The 20,286-nt window shown below is 31.9% G+C and overlaps 1 protein-coding gene across 1 annotated transcript; it reads left to right on the forward strand.

Annotated features, from left to right (window-relative positions):
• The first annotated feature begins 1,222 nt into the window (after positions 1–1,222).
• Positions 1,223–4,297, forward strand: LOC134697712 (toll-like receptor 4). Its single transcript, XM_063559997.1, has 2 exons — positions 1,223–1,253; positions 1,839–4,297. Exons 1-2 carry the CDS (start codon positions 1,223–1,225, stop codon positions 4,295–4,297), a joined length of 2,490 nt encoding a protein of 829 aa, XP_063416067.1.
• The last annotated feature ends 15,989 nt before the right edge of the window (positions 4,298–20,286 follow it).

Consider the following 20,286-nt stretch of genomic DNA (forward strand, 5'->3'; position numbering starts at 1 on the left):
ATATTCTATTAAAATTTGATTTATTCAAAATTCAATTGAGTTTTTTGGGTATTTAATTCTTGTATTAAAAATTAATACCGATGTTGATTTAAAAGATCTATATTTATCGAAGAAGGAAGTTATATTGTAATGGATATACATAGTTTCATCACACAACGAGCCGTTTGTCTTGTACAAAAGTTTCTTTGTTATACCGTAACGGACATTCTTTTTAAAAAGTATTTGTTTTATTATCTTTTTCACGAGGTAAGTTAATATTGAACAAGTTAAAAGCAATTATAAATATTATAGCTGTAAGTAGATATTTAGTCAACTTTGTATCTTTTATCTCTTTATATGACGAGTTTATTTGATGCATTTAGAATATCCTAACGGGAGAGATTGTGCTTGATATTATAATGATGAAGACATAATCTTTTAATTCGTATGACTTTCGCCTAGAGCTGGCATGTCAGTAACTGCTAGTAGTTTTTTGTTGCATCATTGTCATTTTGCTTATTTTTTTTGGTTACCTATTTTGACATCTGACTTGGACCTGATACCTGGTAGTTTATTTTACATTGGATAGAGGTCAATGGGAGGATCGAGATATTACGAACTGTATAACCCTGCTACATTTGTACACCTGTCTGAAGTAAGCACCTTCTAGCCTTTGTTATTAAGTATACTGGCAATTTATGCGACTTTCATACAAGTGGGAGGTTTAGCTAGCTATAAAACCAGGTTTAACCCACCATTTTCTATATAATATAAACGTCTGTTCCAAGTCAAGAATATGACGGTGTATTTCAGATTTTGATCACGAGCTTTGAGTTCTGTATTTTTGTTGTTTTACTTTTTGTTAATTTTTAACTTTGATATTGATATCAGTTTGGGAGTTTACTGTATCGTCTATTTTAGCTGAACTTCTATAGATTTTTGTTTAGAGACAAGCTGAAGCCCGCCTCCAGGTGTGTTTTTTTTTTGCCGTGTTGAAAACACATTGGTGGCCTTAGGCTGTTTTCTGCTGTATGGTCGGCTTGTCTTCTATTTGACACATATATATATACAACGGGGAGTTTATTCTTAATTTTATTTGAAAAAATGTAGAAATTTGGAAAATAATTACATACTTTTTTTCTGTATCAAAACTCTTTTAACAGTGTTAGAATAATCAAAGACCATAATTAAAGCAGAACTATTCTAAATATGATTTTACAACTACTTTTGAAAGTGCCCTAGCATGAAATGTCAATTTTCTTCCCCTTCAGGTGGTATGGGTGTCTTTCGCCATCTTGGATTGTAAAAAATCAGAGAATCTAAGGTCCATATTTTCTATCAAGTTAGCAAAATGTGTTGCAAGAATGCAGATATTTAATGTGAATTTGCACTAAAAGAACTAATTTATAAGAATATAACTTATAAATATTAATATTTATACAAATGTTGATTATATTTAGTTGTTTTTAAATATTTTCAAATTGGAATCTTAAGGGGATGTTACTTTAAAACAGTGCATTTCATGAAGGAATCTACATGGAATTTTCCAATTTTGTCTTTTAGCCGGAAAAAACGTACGGTGATCCTATCTCTTGTGTTTTTTCCTGTATAATCCATAAAAATGTGTCATTTTGTCCCAACCTGTAGCTTAAGAAAATGCGCGTTGACCTATCATTTTTATAATAATTTTGAACATGTATCAATAGATACTACATTTTGGCAAAGTATTAACAAATTGTATGATTTTTGTTTTAGAATCGATTCCATACCACCTTAAAATCAATATATAAACTTTTATTTCAGGAAAATGGTTATCACACAGCTGTTTTGATTAGTTGTGTGTTTTGTTTTGACGATAGGAGTTAACTGTCATTTGAAAACCAAATGCAGCTTTTGCCATGCATGTCGATGCAAAATTTCCCCATCGAAATTCGTAGAGGTCGATTGTTCATACTCGAAACTTAAGAATATACCCAAACTGCCAAGAAATGTAAGCAGTGTTGATCTAAGTAACAACAATATACATAACATACCGGAACATCATTTTAAAGACAACGATATTTTATCTGAAATAAACCTTTCAGTCAATAGATTACATACTCTTAAGAAAGAAATGTTTTTTGGACTGAAAAATGTTGGAAAGCTGCATATGAACAACAACAACATTACAGAAACAACGAACGATTCGTTTTCACATTTACAAAGACTATCATATTTAGATGTTAAGAAGAACAATATTAGCTGGAGCAATAACAACGTTACATTTCCTCAATCTTTGCTCACATTGAAAATTGATTATAATGCGTCTCATGAAAACCTACCTAAAATGTCTCATTTAGAGACTCTAGACGTCTCTGGATCATCTGGGCAATGTAACATACACACCGTGAAACCAGATACGTTTAGATCTGTACCAACAATATATGAGTTAGATATTTCTGCTTGCAAAGTGAATTATGTTCACAATGGTTCTTTTAGTTTCATGAAAAATTTATCAAATCTTGACGTTTCTTTTAACACTTGTTTAAGGTTTGATGGTTTAGAAAATGTGACAATTGACCTTCCATTCACTTCGATAAAAGTTCTGAAATTTAACAAAATTCACAAAACATTTCAAATGAATACGAAAGTTTTGAAACAGCATTTTTTGCATTTAAGATATACAAACTTAGAAGAACTGCATGGCGATAGCAATAAAATCCAACTCATAGAAGAAGGAACTATACAACAACTTCCAACTTCCCTTCGAAAACTTTTTGTTTCCGACAATGAATTTTCGTATGGACAATATTTGTTCGATTTTATAACTATGCAAATTGAATTCGTAAATGCGTCGTTTTTATTCAATTCGCGAAGGAATAAAGAACGAGAAGAAAAATGCGAGCGTCCGGATGAATCATCTTGTAATAAAGTCTTTAAACCAAAACATATATTTGATGAGACAATATCCCGATTCAGCACTGCCTGGAGAGCACTGCCAATTCCTCGAAAACTGAAAAAATTTCTATACAAAGACTGCTTTCTCCGCTATGACATACAACAGTATGCAATTTCCGAAAACATAGTGGAATATGTAGATTTGAGTTATAATATTTTCTATTCGTGGATAGGTCCACTTCTTACTTTTGATCATGTTCAATATTTAGATTTATCTAATAACATTTGCTCGAATGTGTCAAAAGTATTTTTTAAAAGCGTTCCAAATGTAATAACATTACTCCTACAAAATAACCTACTTGGATTTGTCCTTCCGGATGACACTGAAGGGGAGATAATGCAACATATGCCAGCCCTTCAATTTGTGAATTTGGCAGATAATAGGATTCCAAGTTTGCCGTATACATTTTTTAAATCTCATACAAATTTGAAGGAAATTAAATTAGGAGGAAATATGATGGATAATATAACCTTCCAAATTAACCACATGAAACAATTATCAAGTCTAGATCTTTCTAATAATATAATTTCTAGTTTAGATGAACATGCTCGTGGTAATTTAGAAGAGGTATACAAAGCGAAAAACAATTTTTCAATTGATATAAGTGGGAATCCATTAAAATGTAGTTGTGATACCATAGAATTTATTAAGTGGATGTCAACAACAAAAGTCAAGATTCTAAATAAACGCAAAACCGCATGCTTGACGTCTCGTGGGGACCAAGAATCATTATCAAAACCGAAAAGAATTTTTGAAAAGCTTCAAAGCGAATGTTCGTCGTATTCATCTTTGATTGTTGGCACAGTAGCAACATTGGTCGTTTTCTTGTTTGTGCTAATTTGGGGCATATGCTACCGTAATAGGTGGCGCTTACGATATATGTATTACATGGTGAAAAATAAATATCAAGTGCAAAATAAAGGAAGCAACGACAATGATAGCGAATATGAGTACGATGCTTTTATATCCTACGACAACAACGACCGATTTTTCGTTCATGACAAACTTTTGCATTGTCTAGAAAGACAGACTGGATTGAAGCTGTGTATACATAAGAGAGATTTTCTACCTGGAAATGACATTGCAGCAAACATAACGTCTGCAATTCACAACAGCCGTAAAGTGGTCATTGTAATGTCACATAATTATCTTGATTCGTACTGGTGTATGTTTGAATACAACATGGCAAAAGTGGAAAGCATTTACTCCAGAAATAAGGAAAACATATTATTTTTAGTATTTCTAGAGAAAATGTCATCAAAAGATTTACCAATGATGGTTTTAGAATTGATACAATCCAGCTCTTATATTGAATATCCAAACGATGAATTTGGTGACACAGTGTTTTGGAATAAATTAAGGGAAGTCTTATCGCAGTAACCATTTTATCGCTCTCTCCTCATGGTCAGCTATTCGTGTGGAGCAGGATCTGCTTACCCTTCCGGAGCACATGAAATCACCCCTAATTTTGGGTGGGGTTCGTGTTGTTTATTCTTTAGTTTTCTATGTTGTGTCATGTGAACTATTGTTTGTCTTTTTTTTTCTCCATTTTTAGCCATGACGTCAGTTTATTTTAGAATTATGAGTTTGACTGTCCCTTTTGGTATCTTTCGTCCCTATTTTAAATGCTAAATATATGCATGGTTTATGATGTATTTGGTTTACAGTTTGATCTAGTAGAAATGCCGACATAGCTAGATAATACAGTAAATTATCTAATTACTAAATCATAACAGTTTTACATTAAAGAAAAATATCTTACATTTGTTGAACTTCTTTATCATTTAGACGTAGAATTCCTCAACTATGCATAGCTAAAATTTTCTACCTTTGAAATTTTCTGAACATTCGTTTGTTTTGGTGTGATGTTGTGTTGTAGACAAACTCTTTCCCAACTTGTTTTTTTAGACGTAATGTTAACACATTTTACTAGTAATACATTTAAAAAAATGTTGTAATATTTTTTTCCATACAATAAGAAATTATTATTAGATATTTTATCTATTGAGAATTATCGTCGTCCATTTTCCTTCGTTCTTTTTTAACAAATATTTCTCTATTCACCAGGGTTCTCCCTTCTTCGAACAATTTCAATTTTTTGTAAAACATAAAGCTAACAAAAGAAAGGCATTGACTCTATAATATTCGGCTTTGGGTGTTTCAGATGATGCGTTTGAGGATGAATGAATTTATTAAAGAGTCTAAGAGGTTTCTGATAGTGTAATATGACACATTATAAAGTGTAAATACATGCATATTGTGTATAACCATTCACATCATCACACACCATCTCTTCACAGTTCCAATATTTTTCTATATTTATATTGTATTGTTTGTATGCATGCTTTTTAGATATTCTTTTGTTATAAATTGTTATGGGAGAAGACTATACAATTTTGACGAACTTGTGTCTCATCCCTTTTGCACACTTAAACAAATAAAGTATGTTTAAACTAAATGAATGTATTTTATAAAGCGCTGTTATCATTTTTGTCTCGCTTGACGGACATTGACGATTCATAGTTTTTCGGCGGCGGCGTCAACAATGTATTAGTGTGTGCTTATGTCTAGTTTATGGTCAATCACTAATTGAGAGTCAAAGATATGTTGTATGCAGTTGTGTTAGTATAAGCATATCTTATTTCCATAAAGATTTTTTGGCACCTCCCCCTAATTCACGGTCTAATGACTTTGAAACTTTTGCTTAGATTTCATGTATTGGTTTGTGTTTAGGTCGGTTTATGAGTACAACTAGTGGTAGGTCAATGATATTTGGTATGCAGTGGTATTTGCATTATCACATCTGTTATCATTTGACCCCGCCCCCTCAGTAATGGTTTAAAGACATTAACATTTTGCTTAGTTTACATGTATTACTTAGTGCTTATATTTGTGTAAAGGGAACTACTCATATCAATGGTATTTGGTATGCGTTGTATTAGTATTGGTACTAATTTGGTACATCTCATTTTCATGTAGATTGTTTAGCCATATAACTTCAGTCATTATGGATTGACTTTGAGTATTTGCAAATCTTACAAGTGAAAGTGCTGCTATTTTAATTTCAACATTTGCAACAACAAAAATAAGAAATTGTAATTTTCTTCAATCGTCGAAAATCGGTACAAATGAAAATAATCAATCAACAGTAATTGATTTAGGGAAAAAGCGTATGAAGTCATGCTTTCTGTCCTGTTTCGAGACTCAGTTTTGTTATGTTTCAACAAACGAATCGTGAATGATATAGCAATTCATTTAAAATCATTAACATGTTTTCCTGTGTTCTAAATAAATCACCTTAAATTAATAAACAATCAATTTAAATATTATACAATCAAAGCCTGTAAATGAGTTCGATATAATATCGTATTGGCCTCAACCTAAGTCTACAATTGTCATATTATTCATCTAACAACTATTACATGGAAAATGTAACATTGAGGATTTCATGAATGTATTATTGGTAACGAGCTGTGTGCCATGTGCAATATGCTGTGTTTATTTACGAAAAGCTAAATACAACAAAATTGGCATTTCAACTTTTATATACATAAATACATGCAGCAAATAATAATAAAGATACATGTTGTTTTTATAATGTGTTTTAAGACAGACCAATATGTGGAAGGTCATATTCTGATTTATTTTGTATATCCAAAGGTAGTTTTTATGTAAAACCAGCATAAAATAGAAAATTGTCTAGATTCACTGCCTACTGAACACTAAACTACATGCTTTCTTTAAAGTAAAATCATCCTAGATACCATTTTTTTTAATTTGCGGCAGACGCTCGTTTCGTGTACAAAAGACTCATCAGTGACGTTCAAATAAAAAAAAGTTTAAAAGGCCAAAGAAAGTATGCAGTTGAAGAGTATTGAGGACCAGATTGCAGCTGCTACTCAGACTTTATAAAATGTCACCAGAGTCTGACTAGAAAGTTGATGAGTCAGGGGTATTTCAAAGAACGTGTCGTCCTTTTTTTTAAATGGTTCACTGGAAGGTACTTATTGCCTTGTTGATAAATATTCCAGATTTGACGACCGTATTTATTTATCCCCCGTGTATTTACTAGTTTTATCAGAGTATTCGTATTTGCTGGCTTTAAAACTATACAAAAACATAGCAAGAAGCAGAAATTACCACACTTGCCAAGCTTTATGAGATATTCAATTATGCCTGTTTGTTCCAAATTGAATTAGGCAATATAATGCATTCTGAAACTCATCTTTTATTTTGAACCAGTTAACTTTTGAAAAAAAACCCCGGAATAATATCACCAATAGCATACTGCAAAGACGACATGTTTCTCAAATGATTGTATAGACAAACTTCAGAGATAATATTTTGAGTAGTGGGATTTCATCATGGGTCGAATTTAAGCTATTATGTGTACTGGCCCGCCGGACTGAAACTCTACTGGTCCGGCTCCAAATCTACTGGTCCTGCAAAAATGACATTAATTTGACAAACACTTATATAAATGACAGTTGTTTAATTTTATTTTGATGCTTTCGTTTACATAAGTTAGACAGTAACAAAGGAATAGTCTTTATTCTGATTTGATAAAGGCTTTGGTAATCTCAATGATTTTCTTTATCAAAATCAGGATCAAGGACAGAAAACATATATCAACATTGTCTTCTACGTCATCGCAATCCTCACGACGACCATAGTCAATAGGGTGCCTGACTAGGTCATCTGGAGCGCTGTCCAAAAATATTCCACTTTTCAATAGCCGGGACCGGATCAAATGATGCCATATCTTCAGTGTGAAACATAATGAATAAAAGATTTGATAAAACAGTTGGACGCAATTTTCATCGCCAATCATTCTTAAAAGGTTTCATCTCAGAAAACCCCCCTTCTGCAGAAAATGAAAAATGAGCAGTAAGGGACAGGATTAAAGTTTTCACATATTGTACATATCATTAAATTTCAACCTACTATATATAATGCAATCATTCACGATCTTTTTCCCATGATTTTCGGTAATTGCATTTCCTTTTGTCACTTTCGTATACTTTATTTCGATCTTCCTTTTGATTTTCAGCTATCTTAATTTTTTTGTCCGGCGGTGGGTTTAACTCCTTCAAAAAATTTCCAAAATTTATATTGTGCGAAGGACGCTCACCAGAGATATTATTTAACTTGATCAATTGTAATACCCCCCAGTACCGTATAATTGATTTCACAGGTAAATTGATTTGTAAACAAACGGAGATTGCGATGCAATCAGTGATTTTTATCGACAAATTTCTACTGGTCCGCCGGACCACCAGCTAACAAAATCTACTGATCCGACGCAAATTTTACTAGTCCCGGACTACCGGACTAGCGCTAATTTCAACCCCTGGATTTCATGTCCAAATGAAGTGTTGAACATACTGATTCTTGAATATACTGATATCCACAAATAAACTTCCCCTTTAAGGCTTATGTTCAATTTTCTCAGTTATCTCTGTTTCCATTTGTCTATGGTGTCAATTATGGCAAACTCAATTCAAGTCTGCAATTTACGCTCCTTCATCTTCAGTATCTTTAGAACCGACAAATAACGAAAATACTGAACTCAAACACATCAAACGAATAGATAACAACTGTCATATTTCTGACTAGGTACAGCGAATATGACAGTTCATGTCCATCCTTTTTTTAAGTGTTTTGTCATTTGATTTTGCCATGTGAATTTTGACTTTCCAATTAGATTTTCCACTGAGTTCAGTATTTTTTGTGATTTTACTTTTTTCTAATGAAATAAATGGTGGATTGGAACTGGAATTAAATCAATCTTCACCTATCACTTGTTCATGTTGTACGACTGTCGCTTAAAATTATATTATATTTACAACAATGTGTGTACATAAACAAGATAGACAAAATAAGAAAAAATGTCAAAGATAGGAATACATCAGTCAAAATTGTGTTGTAATCTTAAACACTATAGACCGAAAAAATATTTCAACAAAGAAATACAAAAAAGCATACAGACAAACCACCTAAGCAAAGTAAAAAGACAGGAATACAAAAAATTATCGCATCACAATAACACAATGACGGGATGTATAAGTAACAAGCCATGTTAAATGAATGTCACCAAAAATAGACTCTTTTTGGAAACAGCTTTCGATTATTGAAATTATAATATGATAGTTAACTTATATATATTTGAAAACTAGTAATTTCTAAGTAATTATAGACAAGCTAAAGACAGAAGCATATGTAGTACTATATTTGTGTAAGCCAAAGGGAAGAAATCACAGAATAGATATTGTGCCTGTTTCTGTGATTTCTATTTATAACATTTTCTGGTAAAACACTGTAGATAAAAAATCAAAAGTTAGGATGATATGATGTGTCACTATGTTCAATATCTATAATTTGTGTGTTGGGCCGTTAAAGCATGATTAGCTCTATAAATACTATATTTAGGTAGGCACAATATAAGCTCACTAAATGGATATTGTAGTGCAAACTGGGGGTGATATCAGGTGTTCTGACAGGCTAAAAAGATCCTGCTCCACATATGGTACCCGTAAGCAATGCAGTAATGCATGTTTTTTTTATGGCATATCTATATTTTTTTTTAAACATGGATAAGGTATTTATCTAAAAAAAAATACCTGTTAAAAGTGCAATCCAAATAGTGAAGTATAATACGTTTAACGGATAACAAATTTAACATATATTTGACAGATAAAATAGATGGGTCAATATTAATCATGCAATGTAGTAAAAGGAGCAGGAAGTGAGATGAAAGTTTTTTTTCCAATCTTATCGATCTTTCATCTCAGTTATATTTTCTTGTATAGAAATAAGTAAAGAAAATAGAAACCCAAGTTCATACGTTATTAACTTTCCTAAGAGGTAAGAATTTAAAAAAATACTTTAATTTCATATCAGACTCGGATCAATCATAATGTATAATATTTCAAGTCTGTGTTTATTGGGAAACATTCAACACGTTTAAGGCGTTGAAATGAGTTATTAAGGTTAGATGGAACAATCACTTACCAAATAGTTAACATATAAATTTGAAGTTAAAACCAAATTGATCTTGATATTATTAGATTGATATTTTGGGACTTTACATTTATCCTTAACGACCTCATTTAAATATAGGAATACGATGTGGTATGAGTGCCGATGAGTCAGTTATCTATCAAATTAAACCAGTATAGGTCAATAGTGTTTTCCTAGATGCAACATCATATTCAAACCTTGACCGATATAATGATTTCAAAGTTAATCATCTCAGTATTTTAGAACAATGCAAAGGAAGAATATATACATTTCATAATTTCACATAAAACATTTCAAACGTTCCACAACATCGTATTTAAAAATTCCTTGTAATCAATTCCTCGATCTCAAATGTTAACAAACTGTTGATCCGTATTTACCTTAGAAGAAAACAAAGTTAGTTTTGTACTGTTTTCGAGTCAACAGTTATAACTGCTATTTTTAAGGTTAACTATTTAAAACAATGCACAGGATGTCGAAAAATATTATACGAGGAATTGTTTGAGTCAATTTCTGCATACACATTTCAAACTATACGAATATAGCAATGGCATTTTAAATTGTATTTGAAATAAGGACTTCAACACTTCGTTAACGACATGACTAAACATTTTACTGAGTTGAGCGTTTAAAGGGAATGAGATAAGATTATATCTCTCTACATTGATTTTTTTTTATACCACGTCCACATTGAAGAATAATGAAACTGGTCCCCTTATAAAACAGTCAAAAAGCATATCTGATTTCAGCAAGCTATAATTGATGTCCTTTTCAAGGAAGAATAATATTTCATAAAAGAGGGACGAAAGATACCAAAGGAACAGTCAAACTCATAAATCTAAAACAAACTGACAACGACATGGCTAAAAATGAAAAAGACAAACAGAAAAACAATAGGACACATGACACAACATAGAAAACTAAAGAATAAACAATACGAACCCCACCAAAACTAGAGGTGATCTCAGGTGCTCCGGAAGGGTAAGCAGATCCTGCTCCACATGCGGCACCCGTCGTGTTGCTTATGTGATTACAAATCCAGTAAATATTATAATTCGGTAGGTCAAATTCATGAAAGGGAAGGAGATTGTAGTTACGACGTAAGGAACATAAGTGTCGATAATCTGTAACTGGTGTCTAAAATCTATTATCAAAATGATTTTTCAATTAGAAAATAAAAATAATTTTGATTCATTAACTTTTGGCAATTCTTGTAGAAGTATTCAAAATTAAATTAATCTATTTCTTATGTAAAAGTCGTGTTAACAAGTTTGAAATTCGGGACGTAAATTCAAACAATCTTTGCTTAGAAAGCGGATCGATGCACATAGTTTAATATAACGAACCGTTGTTTTGTTCTTTGTTAATTTATTAATTTATTAAACAGGAGTTTGATTTATAGACTGTTTATTGAGGTAAGTACAGTTAAGAATTCTGAAATATTATTTTACGATTTGCAGCAGACCACAGCGATCTAATACTTATGTTGGAAGCATATACCAAGGGCACAGGACGTTTGCGCTTTTTTACCTGTAAAACGATAGGACATTAGCGCTTCAAACACTATGGACATTTGCGCTTAAAGTTTAATACACCTGTATTAAATTGACCGGACATTTGCGCTTTTTACCTTTAGTCGTGTACCTGTAAATTTGATGAATTGTAATCATTTCGTAAATAAATTCAACTTAATATATTTGTCGTTAGTTAGTTCACATTAACACAGGATTTTAAAGTTATAGAGACTAGTAAAAGAAAAAAAAAGTATATGTCATTATGGATTGTTATATCGTTTTGATCAAACCCTCAAAAGTGAAGACCTTTCATGGAGATGTACCGTGAAAATTGTAATACTACTAGAATTAAAACGGACAGTAGGACTACTAATGTTTTGAGTCAGAAAAATGACATAATCCCTCTAAAATGCGATGACAGAAAAATTAAGTGCCATCAGCTAAGAGTGTATGCCAAACATAAGAATGCTGACGATCTTACACAGAGCTTTAAAAAATAATTCGTGCTGGATTGAATATGTGGATGAGGATTCTTTGCATCCTAAGGATTTACAGTCTGTTTCAAAGGCTGTGTACAGAATAAGTAGAAAATCTCAACAGAATTTGCCTAAATCAAGAGAAGATGTTCACACTCTCTTTGAAGGTCAAGCCCGAATAAAAGAGAGGGGAAGTCATAAAAAGCTAAATATTGCAAAAGCGCAAATTTCCTATGTAAAAAGCGCAAATGTCCTTTTTTAAAAAGCAACTGTCCTATGATTTGAAGCACAAGTGTCCAAAAATAAAAGCGCAAATGTCCTATGAAAAAGCGCAAACGTCCCGCGCCGTATACCAAAGCCATTTTGTACATAGAATGCTAAAGAAAACACATGTGGGACTTCGTTATACGGGAAAAGTGCTAATGGGTTAGACCTATCATGGTTAACTATTATATACCATTGTGTCCTTGAATTGCTCCCAAAGACGCCTTCAATAATTGGTATTAAATTTTTTTATATCTAAACACAAGCTAAATTATAAGATCTTCTGATTAAAAATTATGTGCAATTATTATTGATATATTTTTTTACTTTGTATGTAAATACGTTGGTGATCAACCGCTCATAATCCCTTTAGGAATTTTTCACGGAATCCAGTGTATCCGCGCAGAATAACAGAGGAAACTACCAATATATATGTATAGTAATATCAAAACCGTTGATTGTCTTACTCATAACACTATTATTCCAAATGCATAGTTTTAAAATCAACAATATCATTTCATTAAACAGTGATTGGGTTTTCAACAACATATAGAAATACAATGAAGTCGATACAATAGGACTTTAAAACATTATGTTGTGTAGAACCCCATCGCACACAACAAATACACAGAAGATGACATTTAAAAAATACTATACTTTTGATAATTTTGAAAACATATTCGTTGAGGTAAGCGGAAAGATATTTCAGTATTCAAATGGTTACTGCTACTTTTAGTACTATATATGAAAAAAAACCCGTCCTTTTAATGATGAAAGTGCTTATATTTCTTGAAGGTTTTGTTTTAAAATCTATTTACCAAAACTTTATTTATGAATTTAAATAAACTACCACGGTGTCATAGATTTTTACGTACACGGTAACGTAGTATTTTGTTATACCCAAGATGTCCCTTATTTCTATAACAGTCTTACAAATACAACAAATAGCCTCATGGTCAATGAAAGAACGTATAGAATAATCGGTACAGAAAATGCCCCCAACAACACTTTATGCTTGCATTCAAATAATAAACGTGCAAACATAAAAAAAAAATGATATTGTTACGTAATCATATGACGATATTTTGATCCTCGACTTCCGACAGTCCAAGGCCTTCAGTCATAAACTTTTTGATCTAAAGGACCGACTGAATCAATATCTTCCAAATCAAAAAAGTGTCACCATGCTATTTTTGGTTGGATCATGTCTGTCATGTATGTTTGACTTGATTGTTTTGTCATAAATTAGGCATTTTTTTTCAATCGATGAACTTATAATCCATTATTATAAGACGTGTCACGGATTTTTTCTATCCCAAATTCATGTATTTAGTTTTGATGTTATATTTGTTATTCTCATCGGATTTTGTCCAATGGTTAGTTCGTTTTTGTGCGTGTTACATTTTAATGTTGTGTCGTCATTCTTTTATATTTAATGCGTTTCCCTAGGTATTGGTTTGTGACCCGAATTTGTTTTTTTTTCTATCGATTTATGAGTTTTGAACATCGGTATACTACTGTTGCCTTTATTTACCTACGGTTTTTTGGATAAATGGTCAGCTCATTGAATGGTTAGCAGGAATGTTGAACCATCAATTTGGACAAAAACAGAATATTAGGTAAGGAATAACACTTACCCTTCAAAACATTATCTACGGCACATGTGATAAGTATTCAAATCATACATTTTGGTATAGTAAGCATGGTATGGTTGTCAATGAACACATACAGCTAGTCTTGTACCCACTCGGAATTGGTCATTTTGAAACTATATACCAAAAACTATTGTGTCTCCTATTTGCTTCTGTTCTACTATTTCTAATTATAAGAATGGGATAAATTTATAGCATGATAAAATATGAATAAGACCAAAGACAATTTATCAACTTCACAGAGCCGCCCCGTCTGAATCCGCAAAACAAAGTCCTTGGTACAAACTTCAACTAGAATTATTGGTGCTCTTTGAAATAATATTTTTTTACGTTTCAGTCGATATTGCCATTTTGATTTTAAAGCGAATATTATGTATTACGTTGAATCTGTGCACTTTAACTATACTGAACCCTTTATAAAATGTCAAATAGGGATTTAAATGTACTCGATTATTAATTGGATACATCAAAACTCGCCAATGATACGATAAAGGGCTCCATATTGTGAGCATCAGATGCGCCTTTCGTTTCCATAAGACTCAACAGTTGAGCTTGAATCAAAAAATTAGAAGACCAAACTTCACAAACCAAAATACCGGAATGTTTTACCAATTCGACGAGAGCATTCTTTGCCCTGGGAAAAAATAACTTTTGTATTTAAAACACTACCAATATGCACAATAAATGTAAAGGAAATTAACATATTAGTGAAAACAAATTCTCACACACAAGTGTGGCTACTGGGCTGGTGATACTCTCGTGGACAAAAAAAGTGTATGTAAAATTGCACTGCAGGCTACAGCTATACAGATCTTGTGCGACCACCAATGGATGATAATAAGCATCTCAGATGAAAGCAGATATTGCATTGTAACTGAGGATGGTAAGAAAAGAATCTGGCAAAGAGGAAATTCATAAACAGCTAACAGGTATATTGCGTTATATACATAATTTGTTTCAATGTTATGCGGTATGTTGTTTTGGTTTAACAAGAAATATGCAGTTCGGTATGAAACATACACGTGCACACATAACTACATCAACAAGACAATATTTGAAGCACATTAACATTGTTTTCATGCCATTTCTTGCCCTTATAACATATTGTAATTCAACTCCACATATTCAGAATTAATTACAAAGAAAGCAGTTAGAACGTAGAACAACCAAGATCAAAACTGCACGTAAACTAAGAACGACCAAACTTGAGAGTGTTGTCCGTTATTCCAATAGTATTCAACATCCGCTCATACAGATCATGCATATGTGCGTCTATGTCCTCATCAAACGTGTATTATTGACTTAAAGTCATATGAAACGAACGAGTGGTGAAAAATAATGTTTATCTAATTCTTGAACCAATGCATGTATATATCATAAACTTAGTCCTCTGTGCACGATTTTATCATTATTTTCGCAAATAAATCATATAATCGTCAATTTTTTTTCTCTCTGTTTGTTATGATTTAACAAATATCGCTGCTAATTAAATGCCGTGTTTTGAAGCCGAGTTTTACCGATTGCCACCTTATAGTAAACAAATCACAAAAAGCATGGACATTGAGCGCGTGTTTAACATGTATAATCAGATATTTGTTTATTTCAATGACAGATCCATGCGTATTGCGATCACCGGATTTTTACGAGTAGGGTAACGCTCGGGTCACTATGCATACGGAAAACATGTCGGCGAATTGCTTCCTGGAAGCAAGCAATTAAAAATAAGTAAACTTCTTCTAAATGTGGACAAATTTAAGAATTTTCCTCAGAAAAAAAAGTATATGTCCTTAAGTTGTATAATGAAAACTATCCATTTAGTTATAAAAAACATATGCATATTTTTTTTAAGTTGAGGTTTCTTATGACTTTAAGTTATATAGGTTAAACGAATCTGTAATAAGTTTATCAACTTAACATTCAACACCATGTTGCATATACCAACGAGTTTAATTCATGCCCTTAAGTTAATGATAAATATATCAAATTTCAAAACTCAATATGTTTGCGATTCCTTGATTTGATATGATTGTTTCTTTTTCTGTGCAGTATATAGATGTTTACGTCATCAGATAAATCATACCTGAGCTTCATACACCTTTAATGTTTTAACCTATATCGTTCATTATTGTATTAAGTGGGATTGCAGTCTGTCAATTGCTGTAAGTATCTAAAAACATATGATATTACAAATTTTAGATTAAGTTGAATGTATTTTAAACTGATTTTTTTGTAATAGAAAATCATTACCTTATTAAAATCTACAGAAAAAGCGTGTTACTGATCTTTTTGTAAAAACCCCGTACTCTATTACGCCGATATCATTTTCTGTATTTAAAATTCCCGTAATCCTTTTTGAATGTATAAGAAAAACCCAGTGTTTTCTTAACCAGATGTTATTCAAATAATTCTATATATGTGACCCGCCATGACATTTGCAGGCTTATGGAGGTAGAACTTCGTTGTTAGAAAAATTAAAAACATGATAAATATTGAGATTCAATGAAATACGTTTTTGTGAAGAAGAGATAAACACTTTCCTTGGCTCTTTTTGCTGACGCCGAACTATAAATCATTTATAAGTTTTGAAGAAGTTTTACTTTATCGTTTGAAGTGAAAAATATTTGAATCTACATTTTAAATTGATTAACAAACAAAATCAAATTTCTGCTCTATAGATTTCCTTTCATAAATGAAATCTGATATATATCCCTAACAAATGCACCGTATAAAATGCATATAAGAGAACACCTACTTATAAACTGTTACGCGTCGCATACTAAGTATAGAGACATGCATAATAAATCTAAATCAAAAAAAGGAATTCTTGTCAGTTTGTTTTAGATTTATGAGTTTGACTGTCCCTTTGGTATCTTTCGTCCCTCTTTTAAAGCTCACTTTGACAAATTTTAAACTAACTTCATTTCAACAAGTTTAAATTAAAATAGAGCTACAAAATATAAATAAATGCTCTGCTCTATAAATTTTCTTTCATAAATGGAGTCTGAAATATTGTAATGACTTGGCCAAGCGAAATTCCTTGGAAAACATGTGTATTTTCATTCAAGCACCTGTTATCGGCTATGATTCGATTTTGGGCTATTTTAAAGTTTGACACCGGTTCTCACCTTTTTAATTCAATTCATTATGCTTTCAGTGTTCTATGTAATCCGTTTTCAAAGTGTAAAACCATTTTTATTGTTGTATAATTGAGATAACTTATGTAGTTAATTTTCACTTTCACTTCAACCGCCATTTCCGGCACAATGATTTGTGTGCATTGATTATGCAAATGAGCTGACCTTTGTGTAACCTCAGGTGAACTTTATGTACCACTAGCGTAAGACAGTGTATGAATACTGTAGCGGTTGTAGATCGATTATTACAAGGTTATTGTATTAAAACTATACTGTTTGTGATTGTAAATTGTACTAAGATGATTTTTATGTCCCGTAAACATGTTGTTTACGTTTTTATGTACTAAATTCTAGCAATCGGGGATTATTTTCGTTCTTGTCAGGCCCGTTCACAGTTCCCCGTTCGTTTCCCCGTTAAGAACCGTTCGTTACCCCGATAGCTTCATCGGGGTATAAAAAGCTTGCACCTGTTTGTAAAGGGCCTCTTCCTCCTTAGTCAGACCTCCAGATATGTTGCCAGATTTTCGGTCAGTTGATACTGTCGATTTTTCAATATTCGCTGAAGAATCAAAAATGGATTTAATATAATTGTACATGTACATATAAATAGCTGGTCTATTTATTCAGGCTAGCTTTCATTTGCTAACCTGTTTCTTTGAGGTAAACGGATTAAAGTTACATGCCTTCCCCATTTCCCTTTTCCCCTCCCATTTTGTTAAGGACATTTTGTTAAGTATCCTGTTTGCTGAGATTTTCCAGCATTCAGAGAGAATATTTGTAAATCCTGAATATTTGTTAGGTTAGGAATTGTAAGAAGCTAGAATAATTAAACTTCTTTTTAAATACTCTCAGTCTCATTGATTGAAGTTTGTCTTCCTGTGCTTACTCCAGGAGGTTTAAGTCTAGTAAATAATATAACAAAGTACTGTTATTTTTAATGTGTAATTTATTAGAAGATGGCATAGATATAATATATGTTAATGTTATAGCATATTTAATAGTTGGTTGAACACTGTAGCAAATAATTTAGAAAAAAAAAGTGTGTAATATTGTTTACTGAACAATTCGTGAATTAACTGATAAAACATCTTTATGCTCACAATTATCTTACTTTTCCTTGCTGAAAACACATAATACACCATAGTTGTCCAACTGGTCTCTGATTGTTGTCATTACACTGTCTCGCAAGAGAATAGATCTTCTTGTTAGACCGAGACAAGAGACTATTTGATTGTCAGATAGATAATATTCATTTGTGGAATAGTCTGATGGTACTGTCCTGGAAGTTTCCACTTCTTGAGTGTTAGTTTATATGCGATTCCAGGTTATAGAGGTGCAGCCTCTATTTTACAGTGTAATGCTGTTCTATAAACTACATGATAGAAAATGCGTTTAGATACACAGACTTACGTATTTGAATATTCTTTACCCATATTGTTCTCGCAATTTGAGTTTCTTGTTAAATATAAAGTGAAGTTAATGTGTCAGAAGTATTTTAACCCTGTTGGTCCAGTAATATAAAGAACACCCGTGTTGAAACCATTCTCTGTTTTAGACTAGCTTATTCTAGTTTATGGAGGTTCCCTGTGTACCTGAAACACAGGTGGTGGCAGCAAAGTAAAAGACACCCGTTTGGCCAGTTATTACAATATATCCATAATAAATGCACCGTATCAAATGCATATATAATGAGAACACCTACTTATAAATTGTTACGCGTCGCATACTATGTTTAGAGACAAGCATGACAAATCTAAATTAAAAGACGAATTTAAAAAAAGGAATTCTTAAAGCTTACTTTGACAAATTTTAAACTAACTTCATTTCAACAAGTTTAAATTACATGTTCTAAAATAGAGCTAAATATTGTTTGTATTGTAGTAAATTTAAGACTTTGAAATTTTATTCAAATACGCTATTGAACATTACTAAGAGCCAATAAACACAATAATTTTGTATTTTATAAACTAGTGCCTTCAATAAATAAAAGCCGTCATAGAACAGTCTCATTTTCATACCGATATTCGAAATGATTCGTTTCATTGCTTTTACAACAAATATGTCATAATAACATGACAGAGAGTTTTGTTTCGGAATATTCTAGATAAATATACAAAAAGCAAATTTTAGACAATGTATCCTCCTAAGCCTGGAAGTGGCTAGTCACATATAGTTAACGGCGTTTTTCTTACAATGACGTTCTACCTCCATAAGCCTGGATATATCGTGGCTGGTCACATATTTGTACTGCCATAAAAAGAAATCATAGTATTTGATTAAGGTTGCTGTTCAGTGAGAGCAAAGGCTCCATGTAAAAGGCCTTTAACATAATGTTTTATATATTTTGACTTGGATATAGAGTTGTCTTATTAGTACTCACAACAAATCGTCTTATGTATATACATTTTAAACACTTAAAATCCCTCAAAATTGGTAATTTTGATATGTAATAGGCTAGTTTAAAAACTATATGATAGAATTACATAAAGTTTATACCACGGCGTAGTGAAATTCATAACGGTTATTAGAGATCTAAAATAAAAGGACAACGTTTTGTCTGACTTTAGAAGACTTACATTTTGAACTGCAACTTTCGGCTCTCATTTAAATAATAAGAACAAATATCGTCATATATAATTAGAAATATGTAAAACCAAAAGATAGTTTTTCGTAAAGATATTGAATAGCTATGAAGTCCTAACCTACATGTTAAAAAGATAATCTGAATCAGCGAATTTTGAAGTGCCGTTTATATTTTGTTTCTCAACTCCTCAGAACAATATTTGTTGAAGGTATTATGGTGTAATAGTTCGTAATATTGATCTACATAAATAAAGTGTTATTTTAGGAGTATTTATGCAAATCTCAAGGTTGAAACGAAATCATGACATTTCTTTAGAAAGACTAGAACACACCCGTGATATCACGGATCCGAGACTGAATTAAAGTATATAACTATGCGCAAGCCTTATTTTAGTATTAGTATTGTCATCTGATAAAGTCATGGCGATTATAAGATATACAGTTTTTCTCTGCTTTCAAGTTTTTCTGTTTGAACCCGTCGAACTGAAACAATAATATTAATTATTTGGAAAACAAAAGGTCCTGGAACGGGGTATTTTTTTAATCAACAGCATTGTCCTATATAAGTTATAAATAAAGTTGAATTCTTTGCGTCGCTGTTTTACGTCATGCCCACTAACAAATTGAAAACTGTACCTATACGCCTTATTTTTAGTTCAGATTTTTAGTATTCGTATTGTTATCTTAGAAAGTCTTACTGAATAAAATACTACAATAGGTAACAAT

Source organism: Mytilus trossulus, chromosome 14 (assembly GCF_036588685.1).
Source record: "Mytilus trossulus isolate FHL-02 chromosome 14, PNRI_Mtr1.1.1.hap1, whole genome shotgun sequence".
NCBI classification, from domain to species: Eukaryota; Metazoa; Mollusca; class Bivalvia; order Mytilida; family Mytilidae; genus Mytilus; species Mytilus trossulus.